At 38.2% G+C, this 21,684-nt stretch overlaps 1 protein-coding gene across 3 annotated transcripts in view; it reads left to right on the forward strand.

The window, feature by feature from the left end:
• Ylpm1 (YLP motif containing 1) overlaps nucleotides 1-16,782 on the forward strand; it is a 72,107-nt gene extending 55,325 nt beyond the window's left edge. For 2 of the 3 annotated variants that reach the window (XM_021634181.2, XM_021634183.2), the window contains 5 exons: nucleotides 999-1,079; nucleotides 4,092-4,143; nucleotides 8,828-8,958; nucleotides 13,732-13,914; nucleotides 14,221-16,782. In XM_021634181.2, the coding sequence (XP_021489856.1) occupies nucleotides 999-1,079; nucleotides 4,092-4,143; nucleotides 8,828-8,958; nucleotides 13,732-13,878 (411 nt within the window). In that variant the 3' untranslated portion in view covers nucleotides 13,879-13,914; nucleotides 14,221-16,782. Of the gene's footprint in view, nucleotides 1-998; nucleotides 1,080-4,091; nucleotides 4,144-8,827; nucleotides 8,959-13,731; nucleotides 13,915-14,220 lie in introns of those variants that run through there. The other variant, XR_009593032.1, reaches the window with a different exon arrangement.
• The last annotated feature ends 4,902 nt before the right edge of the window (nucleotides 16,783-21,684 follow it).

Here is a 21,684-nt window from a genome sequence, read left to right on the forward strand (position 1 = left end):
ATTCTTCTGCTTTCCAGTTATCTCTAGATCATCTCAGTACAGTGTCTTTCTGACCTTAAAAGTCATTTAGGGCTCTATGCTTAGCTAAGTTTTACTTTTCACATACAAACAACCTATTTCTGAGAGCATAGATTTTTGCCCATCATAGCTTTCTGGAATGCCTCTTCCCTTATGAAGACTGGCTTGTGTGGTATCACTACCTTAGAAGTAACAATTTTGATGAGGCCTGATGATGTCACCCTTTATCCCAGAACTTGGGAGCGAGAGGCAGGCAGGGCTCTTGAGTTTGAAGATAGCCTGATCTTAGAAATCTAGCCAGATCATATTGGTGGGGGGCAGGGAGTTAACAGTTTTAAATGGAGTGCTTTAAGTGCTTTCTATGGTTATTTTCTAAAAGCCTCCCTAAGACATGCTTTGTTAGTGTAGCTGGAATGTAATTCATTTGCACTTGCTCCTCTTGTGGCATTCTCTGTTTCTTTAGTAGGAAGCACCATGTTGGAAACATTAATCCGCTCTTCCTTAAGCCAGCTTTTGCTGGTTCCCACCACGTTAGTTATTGTCTTCTTTTACCTTCTAAATGCTTGTCACATCCCCGTGCTCCCATTTGCGTTGAAATCATTCTGGGCCAGCCTCTACCAGACCACTTTTTGCTCTGTCTAACTTCTTGTTATTGATGTGCCCCTCCCCCCTTTTCTCATACTTTGAAATTTGATTAGATAAATACTTAAAGAGTTTTGTTGAGTATTAAAAATATATCTACTTGAAATAAAAGATTTTACCTAACTTTACAGGGAGAAAGCTGAAAATTTCAGGGAAATTTGCAGAAATATCTTTCTGTGATCTTTTAGTCCCACTTCAGAGTTCAGGGTGTTAGAATTTACATGGTGTGTGATAGAGGAGAGCCTGTGCTGTCTGTGCTCATTCCAGTCTCAGTGAGTCAACATTTTCTTAAATGCTAATGCAATTCTTTTTTAAAAATGACTGTTGACATATTGTAGGTAGAGATGGAAGATTTTGATGCAAATATTGAAGACCAGAAGGAAGAAAAGAAAGATGCAGAAGAAGAGGAAAGCGAACTGGTAGGAGACAGACCAACCACTCTGAGCAAAGTGTCTCTTTGTTATTTTTAAGGAGTGTTTATATTCAGATCTGTAGTTAGATTACTAGTGTTGATACACACTTTTTACAGGAAAAGCTTCCGTAATCATCTTCGTGGAGACTATGGATTCTTTTTATTTTTCCCTAATCCATAAAAGCCCAATGTTGTTAAAAGAGTACCAAGAAACTCATCTTTGTACTCACTTAGCTGTGGGTGGTTATAGGGGAGTTTTCTTTTCAAGAAAGTAAATTACATATGAAAGGACTTTTTTTTTTTCCCATTCCAGCAGGTATGTGGTATAGCCTAGCCAATATACACATACTTGTCTCTTCTTTGCCGTAAGATCTTAAAATTGTATTCTGTCACCTGAGGCAGAAGAAGTTACTGAATGAAGAGTCAAAGGGCTGCCACTGTCTGCTGGGTTTGTTCTGTTATATCTTGTTAATTAATGGCAAAAAATGACTGTGTAGGCAATGGATTTTTACCCAGGCGGATAAGAAACTTAATGATGTGAGTTTAAAGTTCTGTGTATCTCCTGTAAGTGCTTTGATTACAATGTGGAGATGTTTGCCTTACCCTGTCACTCAAGAAGTGAAACCTATAAAATTACTGATGTTTCAGTGTTGGCTAATGAGGTACGGAGATTAACAATGCCTTTGGATAGTATTGCTTTTTAAATCCACAGTATTACTTGGTTTATTTGACATTTCAGCGCTTGCTAAAGTTGCTTCTCATACGTCTCTTAAAGAAATTGTACAAACTGAGATCCTGATTCCTATCCCCTAAGACATAGTCTACAAGGAATGGACTCTTCAACTCATGTGTCACATAGAAGATTCTTGATATAAACTGTGTTTTATTTAGCATTGGTGTCGACCTCTATATTTCTAGATTTCTTAAATGTGGATTAAAAAATAAGCTTTAAAGTTAATGATAATTGAGTCTCAGTATGTTTTTTAATAGTCTTACTTTTCTTAATCAGGTTGCATTTTGACATACATAATCTAAAATGTGAGGGTGAAATTTACGTAAAGGCCCACACTATTCTTCACAGTTAATAATATCACTAGCTACTTGTAGCCTTACAGTTGAAAGTAACTATGAGAAATGCAGTGTTTTGGCAGCTCCATCTTTTGTGGCAGTTTTATTTTAGGATATGCTTTATCTCACTTGCTTATATGTAGTCAACTTGGAGCTTTTAATTAAATGTACAATTACTTTTAAAGGGAAACGTTGTAAAGCTCTAGTTTTACATCAGAGAACTAGTAAGGAAGCCTTGAAATTGTACTCTGCTGGACTCTTTATTTCCAGTGGCCTGCTACTTCACAAAGCAGAAGGATGATAGTTTTAAGAATGAATAGGATGGTTCCAGCAGGGAGTAATGGGTATTCTTTTTAACATTAATCTGAAACTTCTTTAACCCAGTCACATAGCAGAACCTAGTTCTCTTACTCTTGGAATCTATCCCAAGGGTAAAAGATTCCTAGAGAATAATAACCAAGGTGATATGAGCGAGTTTCAAGTCTCATGTCATTCAAACCACTTTAACAGAATTCTTGGTAAACTTTGCATTTTCAGTTCTGTACTGGAGGAAATCCAAGCTTTTCTTAGGTAAAAGAATCCTTAGGGCTTACTGCTGAGGTAGAACTCTGCCTTTAGTGCTTCTGCAAACCTAGTGCATATGATTCAGAATCTATAAATGTATTATAGATATTTTAGATATATATAGTGATGCTTAAGGATTCTAGCTGTTTTTTTTTTTTTTTAGATAATAATTGTGCAAGTTTCCTCAGTATTTAACTCTTAAAACCATCACTTCAGCACAGCTCTTTCTTTATTTGATCTAAAGTGTTTTTTGAAAAGATACTGTAATTTATAATCTGAAATACAACCTACTGATTTCTAATTCTGGAATAAACACCCTCATGTTTCCTGGAATAATGATACTCACAAAAACTCTCCTGTAGAGATTGTTACACTGTCTTTAGCATGTTTTTCAACTCAGCTGTATGTGGGTCTGTTTTATTGACCTTGAACATTCTCAACAGTAGAGAGGGGACTCATAAAAGAAAAATACCTTCAATCAATTTGTCTGGTTTACTAGGTCCTAATATTAACATTCCTATATAATAGGATCTAATCGAAAACACAGTCCAAATAAAGGAAATGGGGTATTATGATAACTGACATGGAATAAACTGGGTAGGAGAATAAACAGAAGGGATTGCTATCTAGTAGTAGCTACCCTGGGACATTGGAAAATGGGGGGGATTGTTTAAAATAAATTACTCAGTTATCATGTGTAAGCTGTAAATTGCTTGTGGTAATTTCTGGTTTATCGTATAATAGGGGAACATAATGTTAGAAGATATCAAAAGTAACCTAATTTTCATCTGGTGAAAGAGAACTGCTCTGAAGTTGATTCAATAAAATTAGCCTTTGTAAGCTCTAACTGTCACATGGATAAATCATTTTAAATGAGTGTGAGCTTCATAATGCAAAGTTGGGTCAGATACCAGTCTTTCTTTTCACATATGTAAAGAGACACTGGAGTATCAAGTGACTGTCTTGAAGAACACTTTTGGACATCATGGCTTTGTTACTTGAGAACAGCCGTTGTACTTCCAAAGTACCTAGCTAGTTTATAAATTCTCTGAATGATACTGATCCTGGCTCAGTAACTATACATTCTTACCATAATTGCTGTACATCTGCTGTTGAGGCTACAGTTGTGATCTTCAACTGTACCTGCCTCAAAGCACCTTCACGGCCCTATCCTGACGACTGCTCTGAAATCTGCAGTGAAGTCTGGTGAATTTGATCACTTGCTTTCTTCCAGGATAATAAAGTTGTGTTTTCCATAAGGATATGTTTATAACTAGTGAGTGGAAACTGAATCCATTCCCAGTTTTAATGCTTTTCCAATTCAAACGTGTTATGCATGTATGTGTCTCTTTCTAACCCTTCGAGCTTCTCTCTGTGTACGATTTAGGGTTACATTCCGAAAAGCAAATGGGAGATGGACACTTCTGAGGCAAAGCTAGGTGGGTATTTCCTTTTTCCTGTTTTTATATGTGATACCTGATGGTAATGGTTTAGAGCTTTCCATTGCACAAGGAGTAAAGGGCCAGAAACTTCTGCTTAAAGCAAAATTTTGGCCAACCCACTTCCTTCAGTCAGTTTACTAGCTTTTTGCCTTAACTACTTATATCTGTGACAGATTATTTTTTTACAAAAAAGCTTTTGATATTATTGGAAGTTTTTAGAATAATTAGAAATATTTGATGAGTTAGTAACATACTGTCACTTCTAACATTTATTTTTTAAGCAGAAATGTATTCCTAACATTTCTTTTTTTTTAAAGAATATTTATTTACTTGTAACTCACAGTTGACCTTGTTTGTGAGTACTTTAGTAATAATTCTAATAAATATTAGGATTTTTAAAGTAACTAAAAAGAGATATGTGGGTAATAAATTTGAGTTTCTGTGTTGAGGAAAGTAAATACATAATTTGAATATTCAAGTAGACTCCATTTAATTTTTCTTCAGTCTGTCTTTAGTGCCAGGTTGCAAGGTAAACTGGTTAAAATGGTTGTTTAAATCAAACTTTAGAATTGCTTGATTTAGTCAAGTAAAAAATTTGTATATATTAAATGGATTCCTTCAGTATTTTAGTGTGATACTGTAAGGCTTTTTTTTTTCCTTCAATTTTTTTACTTCACTTAAAGAGACTAATTTAACATATCAATTAAGATGTGTCAATAAAAATTTAAGGACCCATGCCAGGACTTCCTGATTATGAAGGCCTTACTGATTAGGAAAGGTGACTGTGAGCATTTCTCTTCCTGCTGTACTGTGACTCCAGGACCAAGCAACCATCTAAACATCCGGAGTTTGCAGAGATAGCCTGGCCACTCAGCAGTCTTGCTGCTTAGGTCGTATGTTTTACATTAAAGAGGGTGCATTGCGCACGAGCACTTGGGTGAGAGAGAGCAGTTGGTGTTAACTAGGTTGTGTCTTAAAAGATAAGTTCATAAACTGTAGTAGTATTGTATTATGGAATAGGTGCTTGCTCTAAAGTCTTATTAAAAAGTCTTAGTGTATCAAGTGAAAATTATTTGTGGTTTATGACATATTTGTTTACAACTCTTTGCTCCGTGAGAAATCAGTAATAGTCCACTGCCTCCTTTCACATACCATCGCTACTTATTTGCTCAAATGCAGTTAAATATTTAAAAAAATAATAGCTACAGCTTACTTTTTTAAAAGGATGGTATTTTACTTTTGCTTCTTTTGAATTAAGTTAACCCAATTTGGAGTTCTATACTTTTGAAATAGCCTGACTATAAGATCATTTGTTTCCGCTGATGCTTTAGTAATTAGCTTTTGTGGCAAAGAATGATCATAAAAACAAGGGACTCATAAGAGGAGTGCATATTTTAATATATTCTTCCAAGGTGTTACGTAATATATGATTTGGGATTGAGCTTCTTTAAAAATGAGCCATCCATTTTCTGTTTTCCTTTCTAGTTTTAGAGGAGAAAAGAAAATGAAACATAGCCATGATAACTGTTCAAGAAAAAATGGTATTAATATTTGTAGTGATTTCTGGGAAATATGACTTGTCTATTACTTATTTTTCAGAAATTTGTCTTATACAGTCTGTTAGTTTTAAAGACATTATACAGTGAATTGCAGAACTGGATTTGTCATAAATCCTTTCAGTAATGGCACTAATGATCTGGTGATGAATCTAGAAAGAGGTGTTAAAACGAGTGACTGTGATGTTTGTGTGATGACCTGGCATCTGGCACCACTGGCTTATCTTGAGAGTTAATCCAGCCTTGGAAGAAGGAAAACTGAGTGTGGAAGGAAATGAGTGTCAGCCTTCTCAACATAATTACTAATTTGAGATTGGGCCAACTGTAACTCTGAGGATCATCTGAGAATCAGCCTATTTGTGTTGCCTTTCATAGCTCATGAGATTTAATGTTGAGCAGAGTTTACTACCCGCACTCTTAATCTTCTCTTCGCATTGTGGTTATGCTGAGGTGGGAGCACACTGTGTGGCGCATTCAGTGAAGGGCCTGACCGTAGAGGGGTCTTCCCATGAGAACATGCTTCTGGACTCTTTCAAAGCAGCTAGGCAGAATTCACTGCAGAAGCTTGATTTGTGCTTAATAAACAGGTCAGCCCCTGTCTGGAAGCAACATCAATTTCAAACAGTTCAGAATTGGCCTGAGTTGTACTGGCGAGCTATGACAGTGTGGTTGACAGCTGCCTGACCAGTGTTAGTTACACCTGACTGCTCTTTCCTAACTAGGAGATAGATGTGGTAATGGAAGAGTTAGGTTTTACACACATCTACTGGGGTTTAACACTGAAGCTACTTCAATTCCAATGGTGTGATTTTAGTTTCTCACACCTAGAATATTTGAGAGTGTTACCATCCTAATAGGTTTCTCCATATAAAGCACTCTGCTTTTGTCATCATACTCTCACTTGTCTATACTTGAGTTGTATTCTAGCCTTTTACTCATCAGATAGGTGGGATCATCTTTCACAGTTGAGATGTAATTGCCACTTATGTAGGCACATAGCTCTTGTATATTCACCCTGAACAAATTTTCAAATACCATTTACATTTAGAAAATATATAGATGTATCTATGGAATTCTTCTATTGTGCTATAGTAATGTGCAGTGTTTTAAAGATGTGGTAAATTCTGTGACTGAGCAAGTTGTATCAAAAACTTCATCTTCTTAAAACTTTTATCTTTTGCAACTCAGGCCTCTGATGTGTGAATGGACTGGACACCAGTCTTTCTTCTCTAGCCAACACCCAGACTCTTCTCTTACTTTATCCCATCTGAGTGTATGGGGTTCTGGTATTCGTATGGATGAGGTGTTGAGCCTTTCTCAGCACTCAAGTGAAACTTTAAACATGAATACACAATACAGTTTCAAAATAAATATTTAAAATTAGTGTGCTCTGACTAGAAATACAGGCTTTGGGCTTTGTGTTGCAAATACAGAACACCTGATCTGTGCCTCCTGCCGTTACATAGTGTACGAGGAAATACTCTTGCAGCTTCCACTCTGCCTTTCTGCATAGCTGCCTGACCATGCTCTGTTGGTAGAATTGAAACATGAAACCTTTCCTTCAGAGTATGTTCATGCAAAGTCAATTGTACTAAATTTGGGAATCCTTGAAGTTTATTTAGTGAGTGTGCTGGAGCTTCTTACTCATCTGATAATGCTGTACATTGTGGAACTAAGGTCGGCTTTATTGTCTGTGGGACGGCATGGGTTTTCTGATACCATGTATTGTGTCCCTACATAGTCAAGGATTCTGTACAATATGGCTTGTCAGTAGAGCCATTTGGTTCAGCATTTAATCAATAGAACAGGTAGAAGATTGGTTCTGTGTAGCCCATCACAGGAGAATTTTGTGGAAACAAGATGATATAATTTTCTTGAGTTTTGTAAACTGTTGTCATTTATATTACTGATTTTTTTCAATGATAATTGCTTTTGTGAGGGAAGGGTATGGGAAGTGAAACCTTTACCGTTACACAATCTTTATGGCTTTTTAAAGTTTGTATAAAGTTAGTTACGTGTGGATTTTGTATATTTGAAAACATAATGTTTCCCTTCTTACCACTGTTTCCATTGCACATTCCATAAAAAATTCTCTCCAACTTGGTGCCTTAAGGATTTCTACCTTACACATTCTGCATCCTTTATGGAGCTGAATGCTTGTTCTATGTGTCTCAAACAGTTAAGTTTCCTTTATAAGCCTATTTTAACAATAGTGTGTTCAGATAACTTCAGGGCATGCAAGTGCTTCATTGTAGCTGAAATGTATATAACTCATAATATTCCACATCTGTGTTCAGAATTAATATTAACAACCAATAAAAAAGGCATACACATTTTCATTGTGTGTTATTTAAGACACCTAACCTCATATCTCATAATTTCTGAGTGTGCTGTTTATTTGATAATAGTGAACTGTTGGGAGGCCAACTCCTTCCAAATTATGATTCAAGATGAAATACCAGATCTGGTCACATGGGCTGACTTACCAGCTTTTAGCATGGTAAGTCAACGGTACCTTCCAGTATACTCAAAGTACAAGAGTGACAAGAGTCATTCGTACTTTATAGTATACTCAAAGAAAGAAGCGGTCTCACATAGTCTTCTTGCTCATGAACATTAACTCACGAGTGCTCTTAGGCAAATCGTAATTAAACACACCCTTAAACATGATCTTGTTATTATCTTGCTTCTCTCTAATTTTCATATGACACAGTATCACACATAATTGTAGCTCAACTGAGTGGTATTAACTCTGTTACGGAAAACAACAATAATTGTCTTTAAAGATACCTGTTTTTCTTTCTTTCAGAGCATGAGAGCTGAAGTATGATTTTTCTGAGGGTGGGGAGCCAGGAAACAGGGTCTTTTCTTGCCTTGTTCATAGTTATTACTGAAACCATCAAAATTTAAATATAATGACTACCAGTACAAATACTAAACAGATGGTGGGGAATCACATAAAATTTGATATTTTCTTAGCCAAGAAGATAGTTTGGCTCTCAAAATGATGCTGCATTGAAAGATGTGGATATAACCTCTGGAAACAATCCAGCCCTCCTTTTCCTTTGTGTGTCATGTGCAAATTCACACACTTTTAATGCTGTGGCTCTGTGTTTGTCCCTCAGACAAGTTGGATGGCTTGAGGACTGGTACTAAAAGGAAACGTGACTGGGAGGCGATTGCCAGCAGAATGGAGGATTACCTTCAGCTCCCTGATGATTACGACACTCGTGCTTCTGAGCCTGGGAAGAAGAGGGTAAGAGACTTGTCATTAACTGCCGAAACATGAAGGGCTCGTTCAAATAGCATTTGGTTAGAGGTGGAGAAATGGCTGTCCATACAGTGTTTGTCATGCAAGTATAAGGATCCAGGTTTAGTCTCTAGTTCCCAGTAAAAACAAAGCACTGCAATCACAGGCACACCCACCCTGTTCAGCATCCATGAGTCAATTTTTACAAGTTTGTTTTCTTTATTTTATTGGTATGATTGTTAAGCTACATTTATGTTATATGTGCCATGTGCATGCCTGGTGCCTGCAGAGAGCAGAAGGAACATCAGATCCCCTGGAATGAATTACAATGAGTATAAGCTGCCATAAACTTGCTAGACAAAATCTGGGTCCTCTGCAAGAGCAGCAAGTGCCCTTAACTCCTGAGTTCTCTCTCCAGGCCCTCTTCGTATTTCTTTTAAATTAATTTCCTTAGTGCTCGACTATTAAGACTATTTCAGTATGAGAGAATAAAAATGTTAGTAGATTATGTTGTGATGGGTATTGTTTCGAAGAATCCATACTGTAGACAAGTCAGGTATGATGGTAATAACTTTAATCCTATCACTAAGAAGGCAGAGGCAGGTGAATTTCTGTGAGTTCAAGGCCAGCCTAGTGTATATAGTGGTTATAGTGTATCCAGGTTATCTCTTCTTGGGAAACAAAAACTTTCAAATACTGAAGACATACTGTAAACCTATTCTTGTCAATGTAGTTTGAGGGGGTGGGGAAGGAAAAATCCCATTAATGGCCTTTCACCTATGCCACACACAAGGACTTTAAGCCTAAAGCTAGCTGATGTAGAATTGGCTCAAGCAAGGCCTGGTGATGCATCCCTGCAATCTTGGAAATAAAGGCAGGAAGATTGTCCATGACTTGAGGACACCCTGGGCTTCAGAGGAAGAGCCAGTGTCATAAAACAGCATGTTAACAGGAGGAGTGGTTCTGCTTGGGAAGTGGCTTGTGAGTTACAGTTCTGGTGAGAGTGAATAATTTGAAATGAAAACTGATTTTCTCTATGACTATCTTCAAAAAGTGATTCTGTAGGGTTGGTCATATTAAAAATGACCTAAATGACTAGGTATTAAAATTTGTGCTGGTAATGTAACTCAGAGTTTGAGCACTTGCTTTATATGTCAGGCTCTGGGCTCCCTCCCCAGTATTACAAATAATAAATAAAATTTTTAAAATTACTGCTTATGATTGCTTTTCTTAACAGAAATTATATTTCCTCACACATAAAATAGGAAGGGCAGTCTCAAGAGGAAGCATTTAATGCAACTTCGAAAGGTTAGAAAGTGATTGATCTCCAAGAAGTTTTAACTTTCTTAGAGATATATTTTTTTAATTTTATTTTTTATTATTAGTTACATTTTATTAACTCTGTATCACAGCTTTATCTGCTTCCTCATTCCCTCCCAAGCCCTCCCTCCCTCCCTCATCTCCTCCCTGCTCCTTTCCAAATCCACTGATTGGGGAGGACCTCCTCCCCTTTCATCTGATCCCGTTTTATCAGGTATCTTCAGAACTGGCTACAAAGTCCTTCACTGTGACCTAGCAGGACTACTCCTCCCTTGGGGGGTGAGGAGGTCAAAGAGCCTGCCATTGAGTTCCTGTCAGAAATAGTCCCTGTTCCCCTTACTATGGGAAACCAGTTGGTTACTGAGCTACCATGGGCTTCATCTCTTCGAGATATTTTTATGTCAGTGGATGAAACACATGTACTAAAACCTTTCAGTGTTAGTTAAGCTTTCCAGTATAATTTTTAACAGTTAAGTGCACTCCCTCACCCCCACCCGAAGAAACATGACATAGTGTTGTAAATCTCAAAAGTACCTTTAGGAAAATTAGAAGAGACTTGGACCTTTTACATTTTTCTAGACAGGGTTTCTCCGTGTAGTCCTGGCTGTCCTGGAACTCCAGGATGCCTGGAATCCCAGGATGCCTGGAACCCCTGGAACACCACGCCTGTTAATTAAAAAAATAAAATAAAATAAAAAAACAGTCATTTATGCTAAATGTGTTTTATTTTTTAATTTGATTATGCCTGTGTGTCATGTGTGAGTGTGCGTGTGTGTGTGAGTGTGCGTGTGTGTGTGTGTGTGTGTGTGTGTGTGTGTGTGTGTGTGTGTAAGTGCAGATTGTTAGGCTTTGTGGCAGGAACTTTTACCCATTGTCTTAGTTAGGTTTTCTGTTGCTGTAATAAATACCCTTAACAAAAGAAGGTTGGGGTGAATAGGGCAGGGACTTTCCTCTTACCAGTGCTCAGATCACATTCTATCACTGAGGGAAGTCAGGACAGGAACCTGGAGGCAGGAACCAAAACAGAAATTGTAGAGGAAACTGCTTACTGGCTCCCCGTTCTCAGCCTGCTTTTCTACACAGCTCAGAACCACCTGCCCAAGGTGGTGCTCACTCCCACGTGGTCTGCCTACCCATGTCAATCATTAATCAAAAAAAATGCTTTACGGACTTGCTCGTAGGCCAGTTTGGTGGGGGTCATTTTTTTCAGTTGAGGTCTTCTCTTTTCATATGATTCTAGTTGTGTCTGGTTGACAAAACAACAACAAATACAAGCCAGCACATCACTAAAACCAGTGCTTTCTTGAAAATAAATAAATAAATAAATTTTCTCTGTTTTAGAGTCTAAACTTTAGATTCAAAAGTAGCAGGATGTGGGGCGAGAGGGAGGGCTCAGCAGTTAAGAGCACTTGCTGCTCTTGAAGAGGACCCAAGTTGGGTTCCTAACACTGACATGGTGACTTACAACTTAATTGTCTTAATTCCAGTTCCAGGGAACATGATTAATCCTCTTCTAGCCAGGGACACTGCACACTCGAGGTGCACATACATTCATACATGTAGGGAAAGCATTCATACACAGGATAAGTAAGTCTTTAAAATAATGTTTTTAAGTAGCTACATACAGTTATTCAGTGTACTTAGCTGTTGAAGATGCTCTATGTATTTAAATGTATTGTGAGCTTAATTAACCTTTTCTTCATTCATTGGTCTCTGGATGTCTGCCCATCCAACCTTTATCACCCTTAATACTAATAATATTTCAACAAGTGTGTACCCTTGTGGACCTAAGAGTATGTATGAATTATATAGTACTTTTTTTTTTTTTTTGACATAAAGCTCAACAGTAAGATACTTACCATGCATATATAAGGCCCTGGGTTCAGTCTTCATTACCACCAAAAAAGAAGAGAAACATCTTGGTGGGTGTTTGAAATTCTCAGGGAGGAGAAAGCCATATTTGTTAAAGGTCCTACACAGTTAATTCCCACCAGTACATCTGAAAATTTTATAACTTACTTTTGTTTTTGCCTATGAAACCTGCAGAAACTGCTTCCACACTGGAAGCATTTTCATTTTCATTTCATGCCATTTTGTGCGACTGTAATCTGTATTCCCAGGCCACGGCCACTCATATTTGGCTCAAGAATTAACTATTTAAGAAGAGGCAAGTGTGGGGCTAGGGAGACGGCTTGGTGGATGAAGTGCTTGCTGAGCAGACCAGAGCTCAGAGCTCTAGCTGAGAAGTCAGACGGGTGCAGTGGCCTACCTGTAATCCCAGCATGTGGACAAGGAATCCCGGGCAAGCTGTGCTGATGGGCTCCGTAGAGCTCTGGGTACACGTCTGAGATTCTCCCTCCATGGCTAGCATCCACACTCACGTGTGTGATTGCACGAGTGCACATGTATGCACACACACCACACTCATGAATACATACACAACAAAAGTAGAGGTAAGAAAGAGTCACATGTTAACCAGTTTTCTCTACTATTGCTCTGTATCTTCCCTCTGATCGGATGTTAGATGCCTCGGCATTTCACTGTCAGACTTGCGAATGTTAAAAAGTAATGTCAGTGTACCTTAAAGCAATAATGCATTTCCAAACAAAATTCCAGTGTTCTGTATTTGGGACATAATAAGTCACAAGGCATATTTAAAATATAGCATATTAAAATGTAGTGCATGCTTTGATACTTTGAGTGCAGTGCGAGTAACAGTATCATAATCCCTCAAATATTTTTGTTCTTAAGGAAAATGACATATATGCATGTGTTAAGTACCAATAGGAAATATTGCTGGTAAGTTGAAATCTTACTAGAAGAACATGTGAAGCAGTAGTCTCTGTAGTTTATGAGTAAAAATAAAACTACTAGCCCCCTGGTTTGCTTTTGTTTTTTGTTTTTCTGATTAAATTGCAAGCAGTAGTTATTCTACAGATATAAAGCGTTGTCCTTGATCAAAGTCCATATGTAGTATATGTTTCTGTTTATAGAAGCATAGTCATCATGTAATGGAAATTCAAAAGTAGGTATGTCAAGCTTCAGACAAGCCTAGGGAAGTAATAACTAACTATAAAGGGTAAAGTGGAGAAGTGTGTCTGGGCTGACACGGTATACAGGGCTCAGAGCTGTAAGATGAGAACTAGAAGAAAGCATATTGCTTGTGTAAAATGCCTTTGGTACTGGCCAGCCATGCCATGAAGCCGACATGACACATCAAGAGGGCTTTAGTGGTGAATAGTTAGGGCTGTAGTTGGGGGAAAGTTTAAAACAGGTGAGAGTCACAGCTGTGTATTTTAAGAAGGTTACTCTAGCAGAGAATGGAAACACTTTTTGATTTGTAATTTAAAGTCTGTTAATCTAGCCAAGTAATTTGGATAGCAAACTATCTAAAGAGGACACCTTTGGGGTTCCCTCCTTCCTTCCAGGCAACCCAATCTAATGCTTTTTTCTCTTTAGGTGAGATGGGCAGACCTAGAAGAAAAGAAGGATGCAGATAGGAAAAGGGCCATAGGTTTTGTGGTCGGACAGACTGATTGGGAGAAGATCACAGATGAAAGTGGTCACCTGGCTGAAAAAGCCCTCAATCGAACCAAATATATATGAGACTTAGTTTTTGAATGGAGTCATTTTCTCTCTAAGGTAAGGGTACCCAGCCACATAAATAGCCTGTTATGTGGTTACTTCGAAAGTTTTGAGGACAGCATGTTTTACTAAAACGGTTTTTCTAGTTCTGAACAAGTAAGTATGTGCTAGCACTAACTTTTGCAATACAGAATATTAGGAAGCAGCTTTCTGTAAGCCAGCTCAATTGTAAAAGGCTTAAGAAAAGCTTGAATTCTATGTTCTTGGGGAGGATGGATGGAGTCATTCTAGGATAGATACTGAAGTCTGCTGAGTCTTCTGTGTACCCATTCCTGGAGTGACCCCATTTTCTTTTCTTTCCAGGTGGTTCGCTTTGAGGTGACCTGAAGCCAAGGCCTCATGAAGCTTCCTTGTGTCATGAAGCTTCCTTGTGTTTCCATGTTTCAATTTCGTTTTGTTTCTACCACTTTCATTTTTAAAAGTTCTCCAGTATCCCCAAGAAATTTTAGGATCTTGCTGTATCCAAGCAAGACATTAATTTTTCTTTTTAACTAATTTGGGGAGGGAGGGTTAGCTTAACTGCTGAAGTCAGGTGGGGATCCATAGGAGGATTCCAACAGAATATTTCCTCCACTGTACACTGTCACAGACTATCATCATTGATTTGTGGCTGTTTTTGTTTTTTTACTGTATGTAACTGGTAGCTGATTGTACTAGGATTAAAAAGAATAAACTTTCACGATAAAGCCAATGAAATTCATAGGCTGTACAGTGTGGGCCCTTTTCTCTTATTTTCTTAAATTTATTTAAGAAAATATTGTTATATAAATGCAGTATGTCCTGCTTGCTAAACACTCCCAAACCTCTTTTCTATTGAATATTAGCACAGCTATTTGGTAGCACATTGTAAAATTCAAGGTTCAGTGATAATCAAAACATTCAACTTTGCTTTATAGCTGATTTCTTTTTCTTTGTGTCTAAAAGACTAACAGACCAGGTCTAAATACTTATCTCTCGGGGCGTGTCTCTTCTGTAATTTTTTTTTTTTTTTAGGAGAGGGGGGAAATAAGGTGTCATCTCTTTAGTCTTCCTTTTTCTTTCTGCTTTGTGCTATTTTATGTTTGATGTTTTTTTCCCCCCTCTTAGCTGGTTTTGTATACAGGTAAACAGAACTACTGTTCTCCACAGAACTCAAGCTGTTGCCTTACTTTGAACTTGAATCATTGCTTTCAGTCAGGATCAAGGTGAAGGAGTATGGAAATGCACAGCCCACTGGCAAGCAGCCTTTGAGCCTGCCAGCGTTTCAGGTTCTTGCCAGATTGCTCACTATTGGAAAGTTTGGTCTTCTGCACAGAATTTCATCTCTTGTGTATAATCCCAATCAGAGCCCAGAAACAGAGCTTAACCCCAAATAGCATTCTTCTTTAAATATAGAAAGGGGTTTCTTTTCCTTTTATCAGTCTTCAAAGTAAAGTCATTTTCTATCATGAAGATAAAGATGAACTTTCTTCCATAAATGTCATTCTTTGTTTGTAAGCCAGCTCAGCATCTTATGAATATGTTCACTGAAGACCTCAGCATTGTGTCATGGATGGAAATCTCCAATCTTCAATGAAATTCAACCTACATTAAATACTGTGCCTAGAGCTAATATTTCCTAACAGTTCAGGAGTGTCACTTTGGGTTCAGTAATGGTCTTACCAGACTGAAGGTGCCAATCAATGGGAAACCCAGAAACTTCTGTACTTTTATCTTCTGTGAAATTCTGAATGTTTAAGCCTAAAAGACTAGGTTCATTAACAAATTAATGTTGAATGTATAATTTGCTCCATTAAATGATTCCCACTGTTTGTAGTATTTAAAAAGCTGTTTTGGTGGCTAAGGCATGTAATATATTTCTACATACTGAGTCATCTCGGCTGCCATTATTTTATTGGAAAAAGTTACGTGCCAAGATAGCCAAATAGAATTATTGTTTGTACAAAGACTCATTTACTACTTAGTAGTGCTTCCCCAGGCCTTTTCTCACCAAAGACTTGGAAAGTTTGTTCCCTGCTTGGGAAAAAAGAAAGGCCTCCTTGTTCCTCAGTTATCTTTAACCTTTCTGCAGCATTTGAAACACCTGCAAGATGAGAAGTGGTTACCCATGGATCATGGGCCTCAGCAGCATCAGCCGTGACCTGTGCCAGCTTTCAGAAAGTAGTTAGAGCAGCCATAGGGAATGAACATAGATCATCTTCCTGCTTTAGGAAATGTAAAGAGAGTCATGAAAAAGATAAGGAACCAGAAAGCAGTAAGAAAGATAACTGAGTAATATTTGATTCTTCTAGACCATTAGGAAACTGTTAAGAGATCCTCGAGTTTTTATTATCACCAAAAAGAATAGAAAGTCAGGTGGTGTCTTGGAAATAATTCGGTTGGGTATAAATTATAGTACCAAACCTAGAGTTCGTGTATTTGCTAGTATTAATGTTATCTTTCTTATTTCAGAAAGCAATTGGGTATGTTTTTGCATTTTTATTTAAGTTATATTATTTTTAATGCATTGGTGTTTCTTTTCTCTTAATACAAAATAGTCTGATGTTAGAAAGTGTTCCAGATATTTTAAGCCATCTGTAACATGTTTTTTTTTTTTTTCATTTCAGTGATTCAGATCCACTTGTAAGATTTCTGATCAAGGAACTTGGTAGATGACAGACAGAAATTTTCCTCTTTGAGAATTGTTTGTTTAGGATTGTTGGCATATTTCAAATATTCAAGTGGCTTCTCGCAGAAATCATAAGATTCCACCAGTACACAGAAGCTGGACTTCTGTTACCCTGCAGTGCTGCTGGGGATCAGTGCCAGAGCCTTATTATGAGGCACAAGTGTTCAATCAACTGAATTATATTCTCAGCCCATAAAATTTAGTTTTGATTGGCACAATTTTCTAGAAGGTTGCATATTTTGTTCAGATATTAGTAAATAATCCAGAAAGGGTTCTTAAATTTTTCTAGCTGGATTTATTTCTTTTGTGGCAGAAAGAGCAAGTCAAAGTAGACACCACTCCATCCAGAGTTTAACTATACATTTCAGATTGGATTTACTAATAATTCTCCACTTAGGTTTCCTTGGTTTGGAGGCCCTTGGTATTTGTGTTAAATGTTTTATCTTGGTAACTGCAAGTTGCAGATACTTGTTAATGGGCATCAAGAGCCTGGCTTAATTGCCAGAACTGTAAAAGCAACAAGTTCTCAGATACAAACAGGCCATGTAGCTGTTCTGGGTGGATTTGGGAAATTTAATTCAAGTGTTTTGGGAAGCCAAAGAAGGAGAATTATTTGTTTTTGTATTGTTAGATTGTAATACGAACTCCAGTCCCTCCCTCTCTCAGAACCTGTATGACCTCAGTTGACGCTTTGAACCTGAGCACCAGTTTGATCTATAGAGATGAAAATGGAATAATAAACACCTGTTTATCTAATAGGGATCATAAGAAAAGCACACCTCAGAGTTGTTCTGAGGATTAAATTGGGATAACACAACTGTTGCTGTCATAGTACCAGCAGCATAGTAGAAGTAGTGCTGGGCAGTGGCGGTGCACACCTTTAATCCCAGCACTCGGGAGGCAGAGGCGGGCATATCTCCCTGAGTTCAAGGACAGCCTGATCTACGAAGTGAGCTCCAGAACAGCCAGGACTATGCAGAGAAACCCTGTCTTGAAAAACAAAAACAAAACAAATCAGTAGCAAATTACCTAACTTATTCTCACATGCTTTTGAAACTCTTAGTTTCCGACTGTTCTAAAGATAGTTCTGCTACCCTGTGTAGTCAGCTACTATAGACTGAACTGAGCCAAATAAAGTACTGCAGAGTGTGGGGAGGTAGAAGAGTGATAATTTCAAAGTATTTTCAGGAAGCTGGTGTTCCCTGTCTTTAGGACCCGCATGGAGGCTTGAGAGGCTCAAGAGCGAAAGCTAAGTGGATCCTAGGCAGGAGTCATGACAAAATGGAATAGGCATGAGCAAAGCATTACATATTCAAACCAAGTCATGATGTTTATGAATATGGGCTATATTCATATGGTATAAAATTGGAAATGGTCAAGAATGTCTATAAAGTTACTACCATCTGTCCCCCTCAGATTCCCACTGCACCACCTGTAACCAGCATTAAAAATTAGTTCTGTGCTTTTTAAGAAAATTTTGTAGGATGGCTTTTAAGTATTCACTTTGCCAATGGTCTTTGTGGACAACCTTAAATACCTTTAATGGTGGAGCTTAGTGGCCATTCAAATCATGCATAAAATACTTCTGTTATCTTCCTTTAGTTTTCCAAAGGTACTATCTTTATCTTACTGTAAAGGGTGATTTCTGAAAACTTTAGAAATGGTTCCAACTATTTCACTATTCTCTTTGTGGCGTTGAGCATATGGTACAGATGTTATACACTTTCATCACTTGTAGGTTTGAATAGTCACCCCTAGAGCCCCTTCCACATTTCTTATTCTAGGCAACCACTATTCTGTTTTCCATTTGTATAATCTTGTCACTTAGGGGAATGTTATACATGTGAAATACACTATATAATATTTTGGGGTTGCTGTTTACCTTTTGTCATTTGGCACAGTTCCTTTGATCCTCATTCAAATTGTCATGTATATCAGTCATTTATTCCTTTTTATTGCTGACTGGCATTAGATCCCATTCTCTCTTGTTGCTGTGTCATATAATCAACATCTTTATGAAAATTTACTTACCAGGTCTTTATTAATGGGTTCTCCTGTTGTCTTTTGCTATTCTAATTTGCGAATTTCCTGTGTACTCAATACCTCTGCCTTCCTGCACCTACCTAATTTCTAGCAATGAAGGAACAATACCAATGGCATCCTTTGCACAGACGTCCTCAAAGGGTGACACTCAACACAAGCGCAGCGCAGTGGTGGACTACTATCAAGAGACCTGACTATAATGAGGTGACAACGCCAGACTTTCTTTCCTAGAAAACCCTTCATGATTGAATTGTGACAAAACGACGAGTTGGGGTGTATCGCGGAGGACCAGAATGGCCAGAGACTCGGGCTCCCCGATCCATACACAACTTGAGAGTTCAGACCCCAGGCTACTGTCCTTGGGACCTGGATGTTCATATGTACCTGCACCTCAAGGAGTGAACCTGTTCTCAGTTCTGTGGTCTATTACATTCTGAAAGTCAGGAGCACCCTGGTGCCCTGCAGCGATGCAGGGCCTCTGCGTGCCAGCAGTTGTTTGCATTTGGGATCCCATAGGGACCCTGGGAACTTAACGCTTTACATGTAGGTAAAGCTTAACTTTGAGTCTTCCACTTAAAAAATTTGAATTTCTTGCCAGATATCCATACTCTTGGTTTTGATAGTAAATCATAGATAGTAATAAAAAAATCTCACCATATATGAGGAATAGAAACATTCCCTTCTGTTGTCATTTAAAATCTCGCTCAGGTCTATTTTGTTGAGAGTCTACTTCCTGGTTAGGAATGATGTTTGTGAATTATTCTCCCTGTCACTCCTTCCCTCTTTCCTTTTCCTTTTCCTTTCCCTCCCTCCCTCCTTTCCTCTTTTTCTCTTTTTAGAACCTTCATAACTCTATGAGGAAGACGAGGAACCCCAAAAGGATCAGTAATACCTCTCATCTTCCTCAAGAATCAGTAGAGTACTTTGCTTCGCTTTATGGGTTGCCAGAATTGTTGCAAGATTACCACAAATTAAAGATGTTAATTGTTTTTTTTTTTTTTTTTAGTCGCTGTGCCAGAGTTGGGTAACATTTCACTCCATAAAATACGCTACTTGCTCTCTTATACTTATTTCTTTCGAAGCATTTAGCTCTTTGGTTATATATTTGTAGAGTGAGTGAATAATGGGGTACTTCTTGTGTACATGCAGAAATCACTGATTCATGTAGAATTGACAGGTGACACCTGAGGCAGAGGTTGCTTTTTCTAAAACACTGGGCATGGTGACACATGCCATAACCTAAGCACTTAAGGGTTGGAGTCAGGAGGATCAGGAGCCCAAAGCCAGCTTTAGCTATAAAGACAACCTTTATTTTCTGATAATTCCCTTTGTATATACAATGTGTCTTAAACATACACATTCCCAACTCTTCCCCCCGCAGCCACCCCATCCCACCCCACCCCACTTCATGGCCTCTCCTTTCTTGTGGCTGCTTTTGTAACACACTGATTCCAGTTCATGCTGCTTGCGGGAATGTTGGATGGTCTTGCTGGTTTGAATGAGTGCACTAGCTCTGGCACGTTCAGCAGACAGCATCTCAAAACATTCTGACCCATTCTCCAGCTCTTACATTCTTTCTACCACCTCTTCCACAATGTTGCTTGGGATGGGGTGAGTGTAAGCACTAAACCTATATTTATTTGATTTTTTTTTAACATGAAAATTCTAGCAACCAGAACTTTGTTTTGGAAGGTGGGTTTTAAGCACCTTAGCTCACAAAGCCTGCCTGCCTCATCAGACTCAAGGGCTCTCACTTTCAAACACTTAACATTTAACAGATTAGAGGGACCTTTGGGTTCATTCTAGTCACATGCATCCCCCACCCCACCTCCCATTCATTCATTCATTCATTCATTCAAACAGATGAGCTAAACAAAAGGATTTGTTTAACTTTCTGAGTGATGGAGGGCTGGAGTTTGGGTTTCCTGGTCTACAACTCAGTACTTTGGTTTTCTTTACAGTTCCTTTATGAGGCTTTGACAAAATTTTAGGATGGCAAATTCTCCCCTATTGTGTGTGTAATTAAACTATATGAACCTGAAAATATATTCTGTAAGCTTCCCTTTGAGGAACAGTGTCATATACTTAAACATCTTCCTGAATTCTAACAGTTGGAGGGGAGCTGTATACCCAGGCTTTCCCATAAACAGTTACTGTATATTAGAGTGGTGCTTCTTTTTACTCACAGGTTAAAAGTTTTATTATGGTGCCAAAACAATGGAGTTTTCCTCACAGTAGGGAAAATAATTTGTTTTGTTTTCTTCTCTGTTTTTGTTTTTTCAAAACAGGGTTTCTTTGTGTAGCCCTGGCTGTCCTAGAACTTGCTCTGTAGACCAGGCTGGGCTCAAACTCAGATCCATCTGCATCTGCCTCCCAAGTGCTGGGATTAAAGGCGTGTGCTACCACGCCCGGTAGAAGCCAATTTCTTTATCTGTAGTAATCAGCACCTTATCTACTTGACTTGATAATTCCCCATCAAGCCCCTTATTAACTTACTGACTTTGCATGGAAGTTTGTTAGTAACCTGGCACAAGCTCCGGCCTCCTCCAAGCATTCTGCTGCAGGGACACTGACTCAGCTCCCTGATAGTCCCTTCTGGTTTTCCTGTTTCCTCTTTATGAAATATAATTATCTGAAGGCCCAGTTCACATGTTCGCTCCTTCTTGAAGCTCATCCTCATCTTGGCCCTCCTGGTTATGTCCTGCTGTCCTTGATTTGGCTTTATAGTTGAATAACTAGGTATTTGTCTTTCATATCCCCTCCAAGTCATAAGAGCAAGCTCTTTGAAGGTAAGAGCTGTCTGTCCTGGTCTCAGCCTCATATGTGCTATCTGTTCTTTACATCTGGTGCTCAGCAGTGGTACCCAGAGATTGAAATATGAAATTTATTTATGTAGGTCAATATATGTGCAATTTACAAAACCAAGTTTTCTGTTTGCCTTTTCACTACCTCTGTGTCTTGCCGTTGATGGCATACTGATTGTTACATAAATCAGGCATTGTAAATTAAAATGTCTTCAGAGCATAAGAAGATAAGATGTATAAGAGACTTGGCAAAAACAACAGGATAGTTTTCAA

Source organism: Meriones unguiculatus, chromosome 7 (assembly GCF_030254825.1).
Source record: "Meriones unguiculatus strain TT.TT164.6M chromosome 7, Bangor_MerUng_6.1, whole genome shotgun sequence".
NCBI lineage: Eukaryota > Metazoa > Chordata > Mammalia > Rodentia > Muridae > Meriones > Meriones unguiculatus.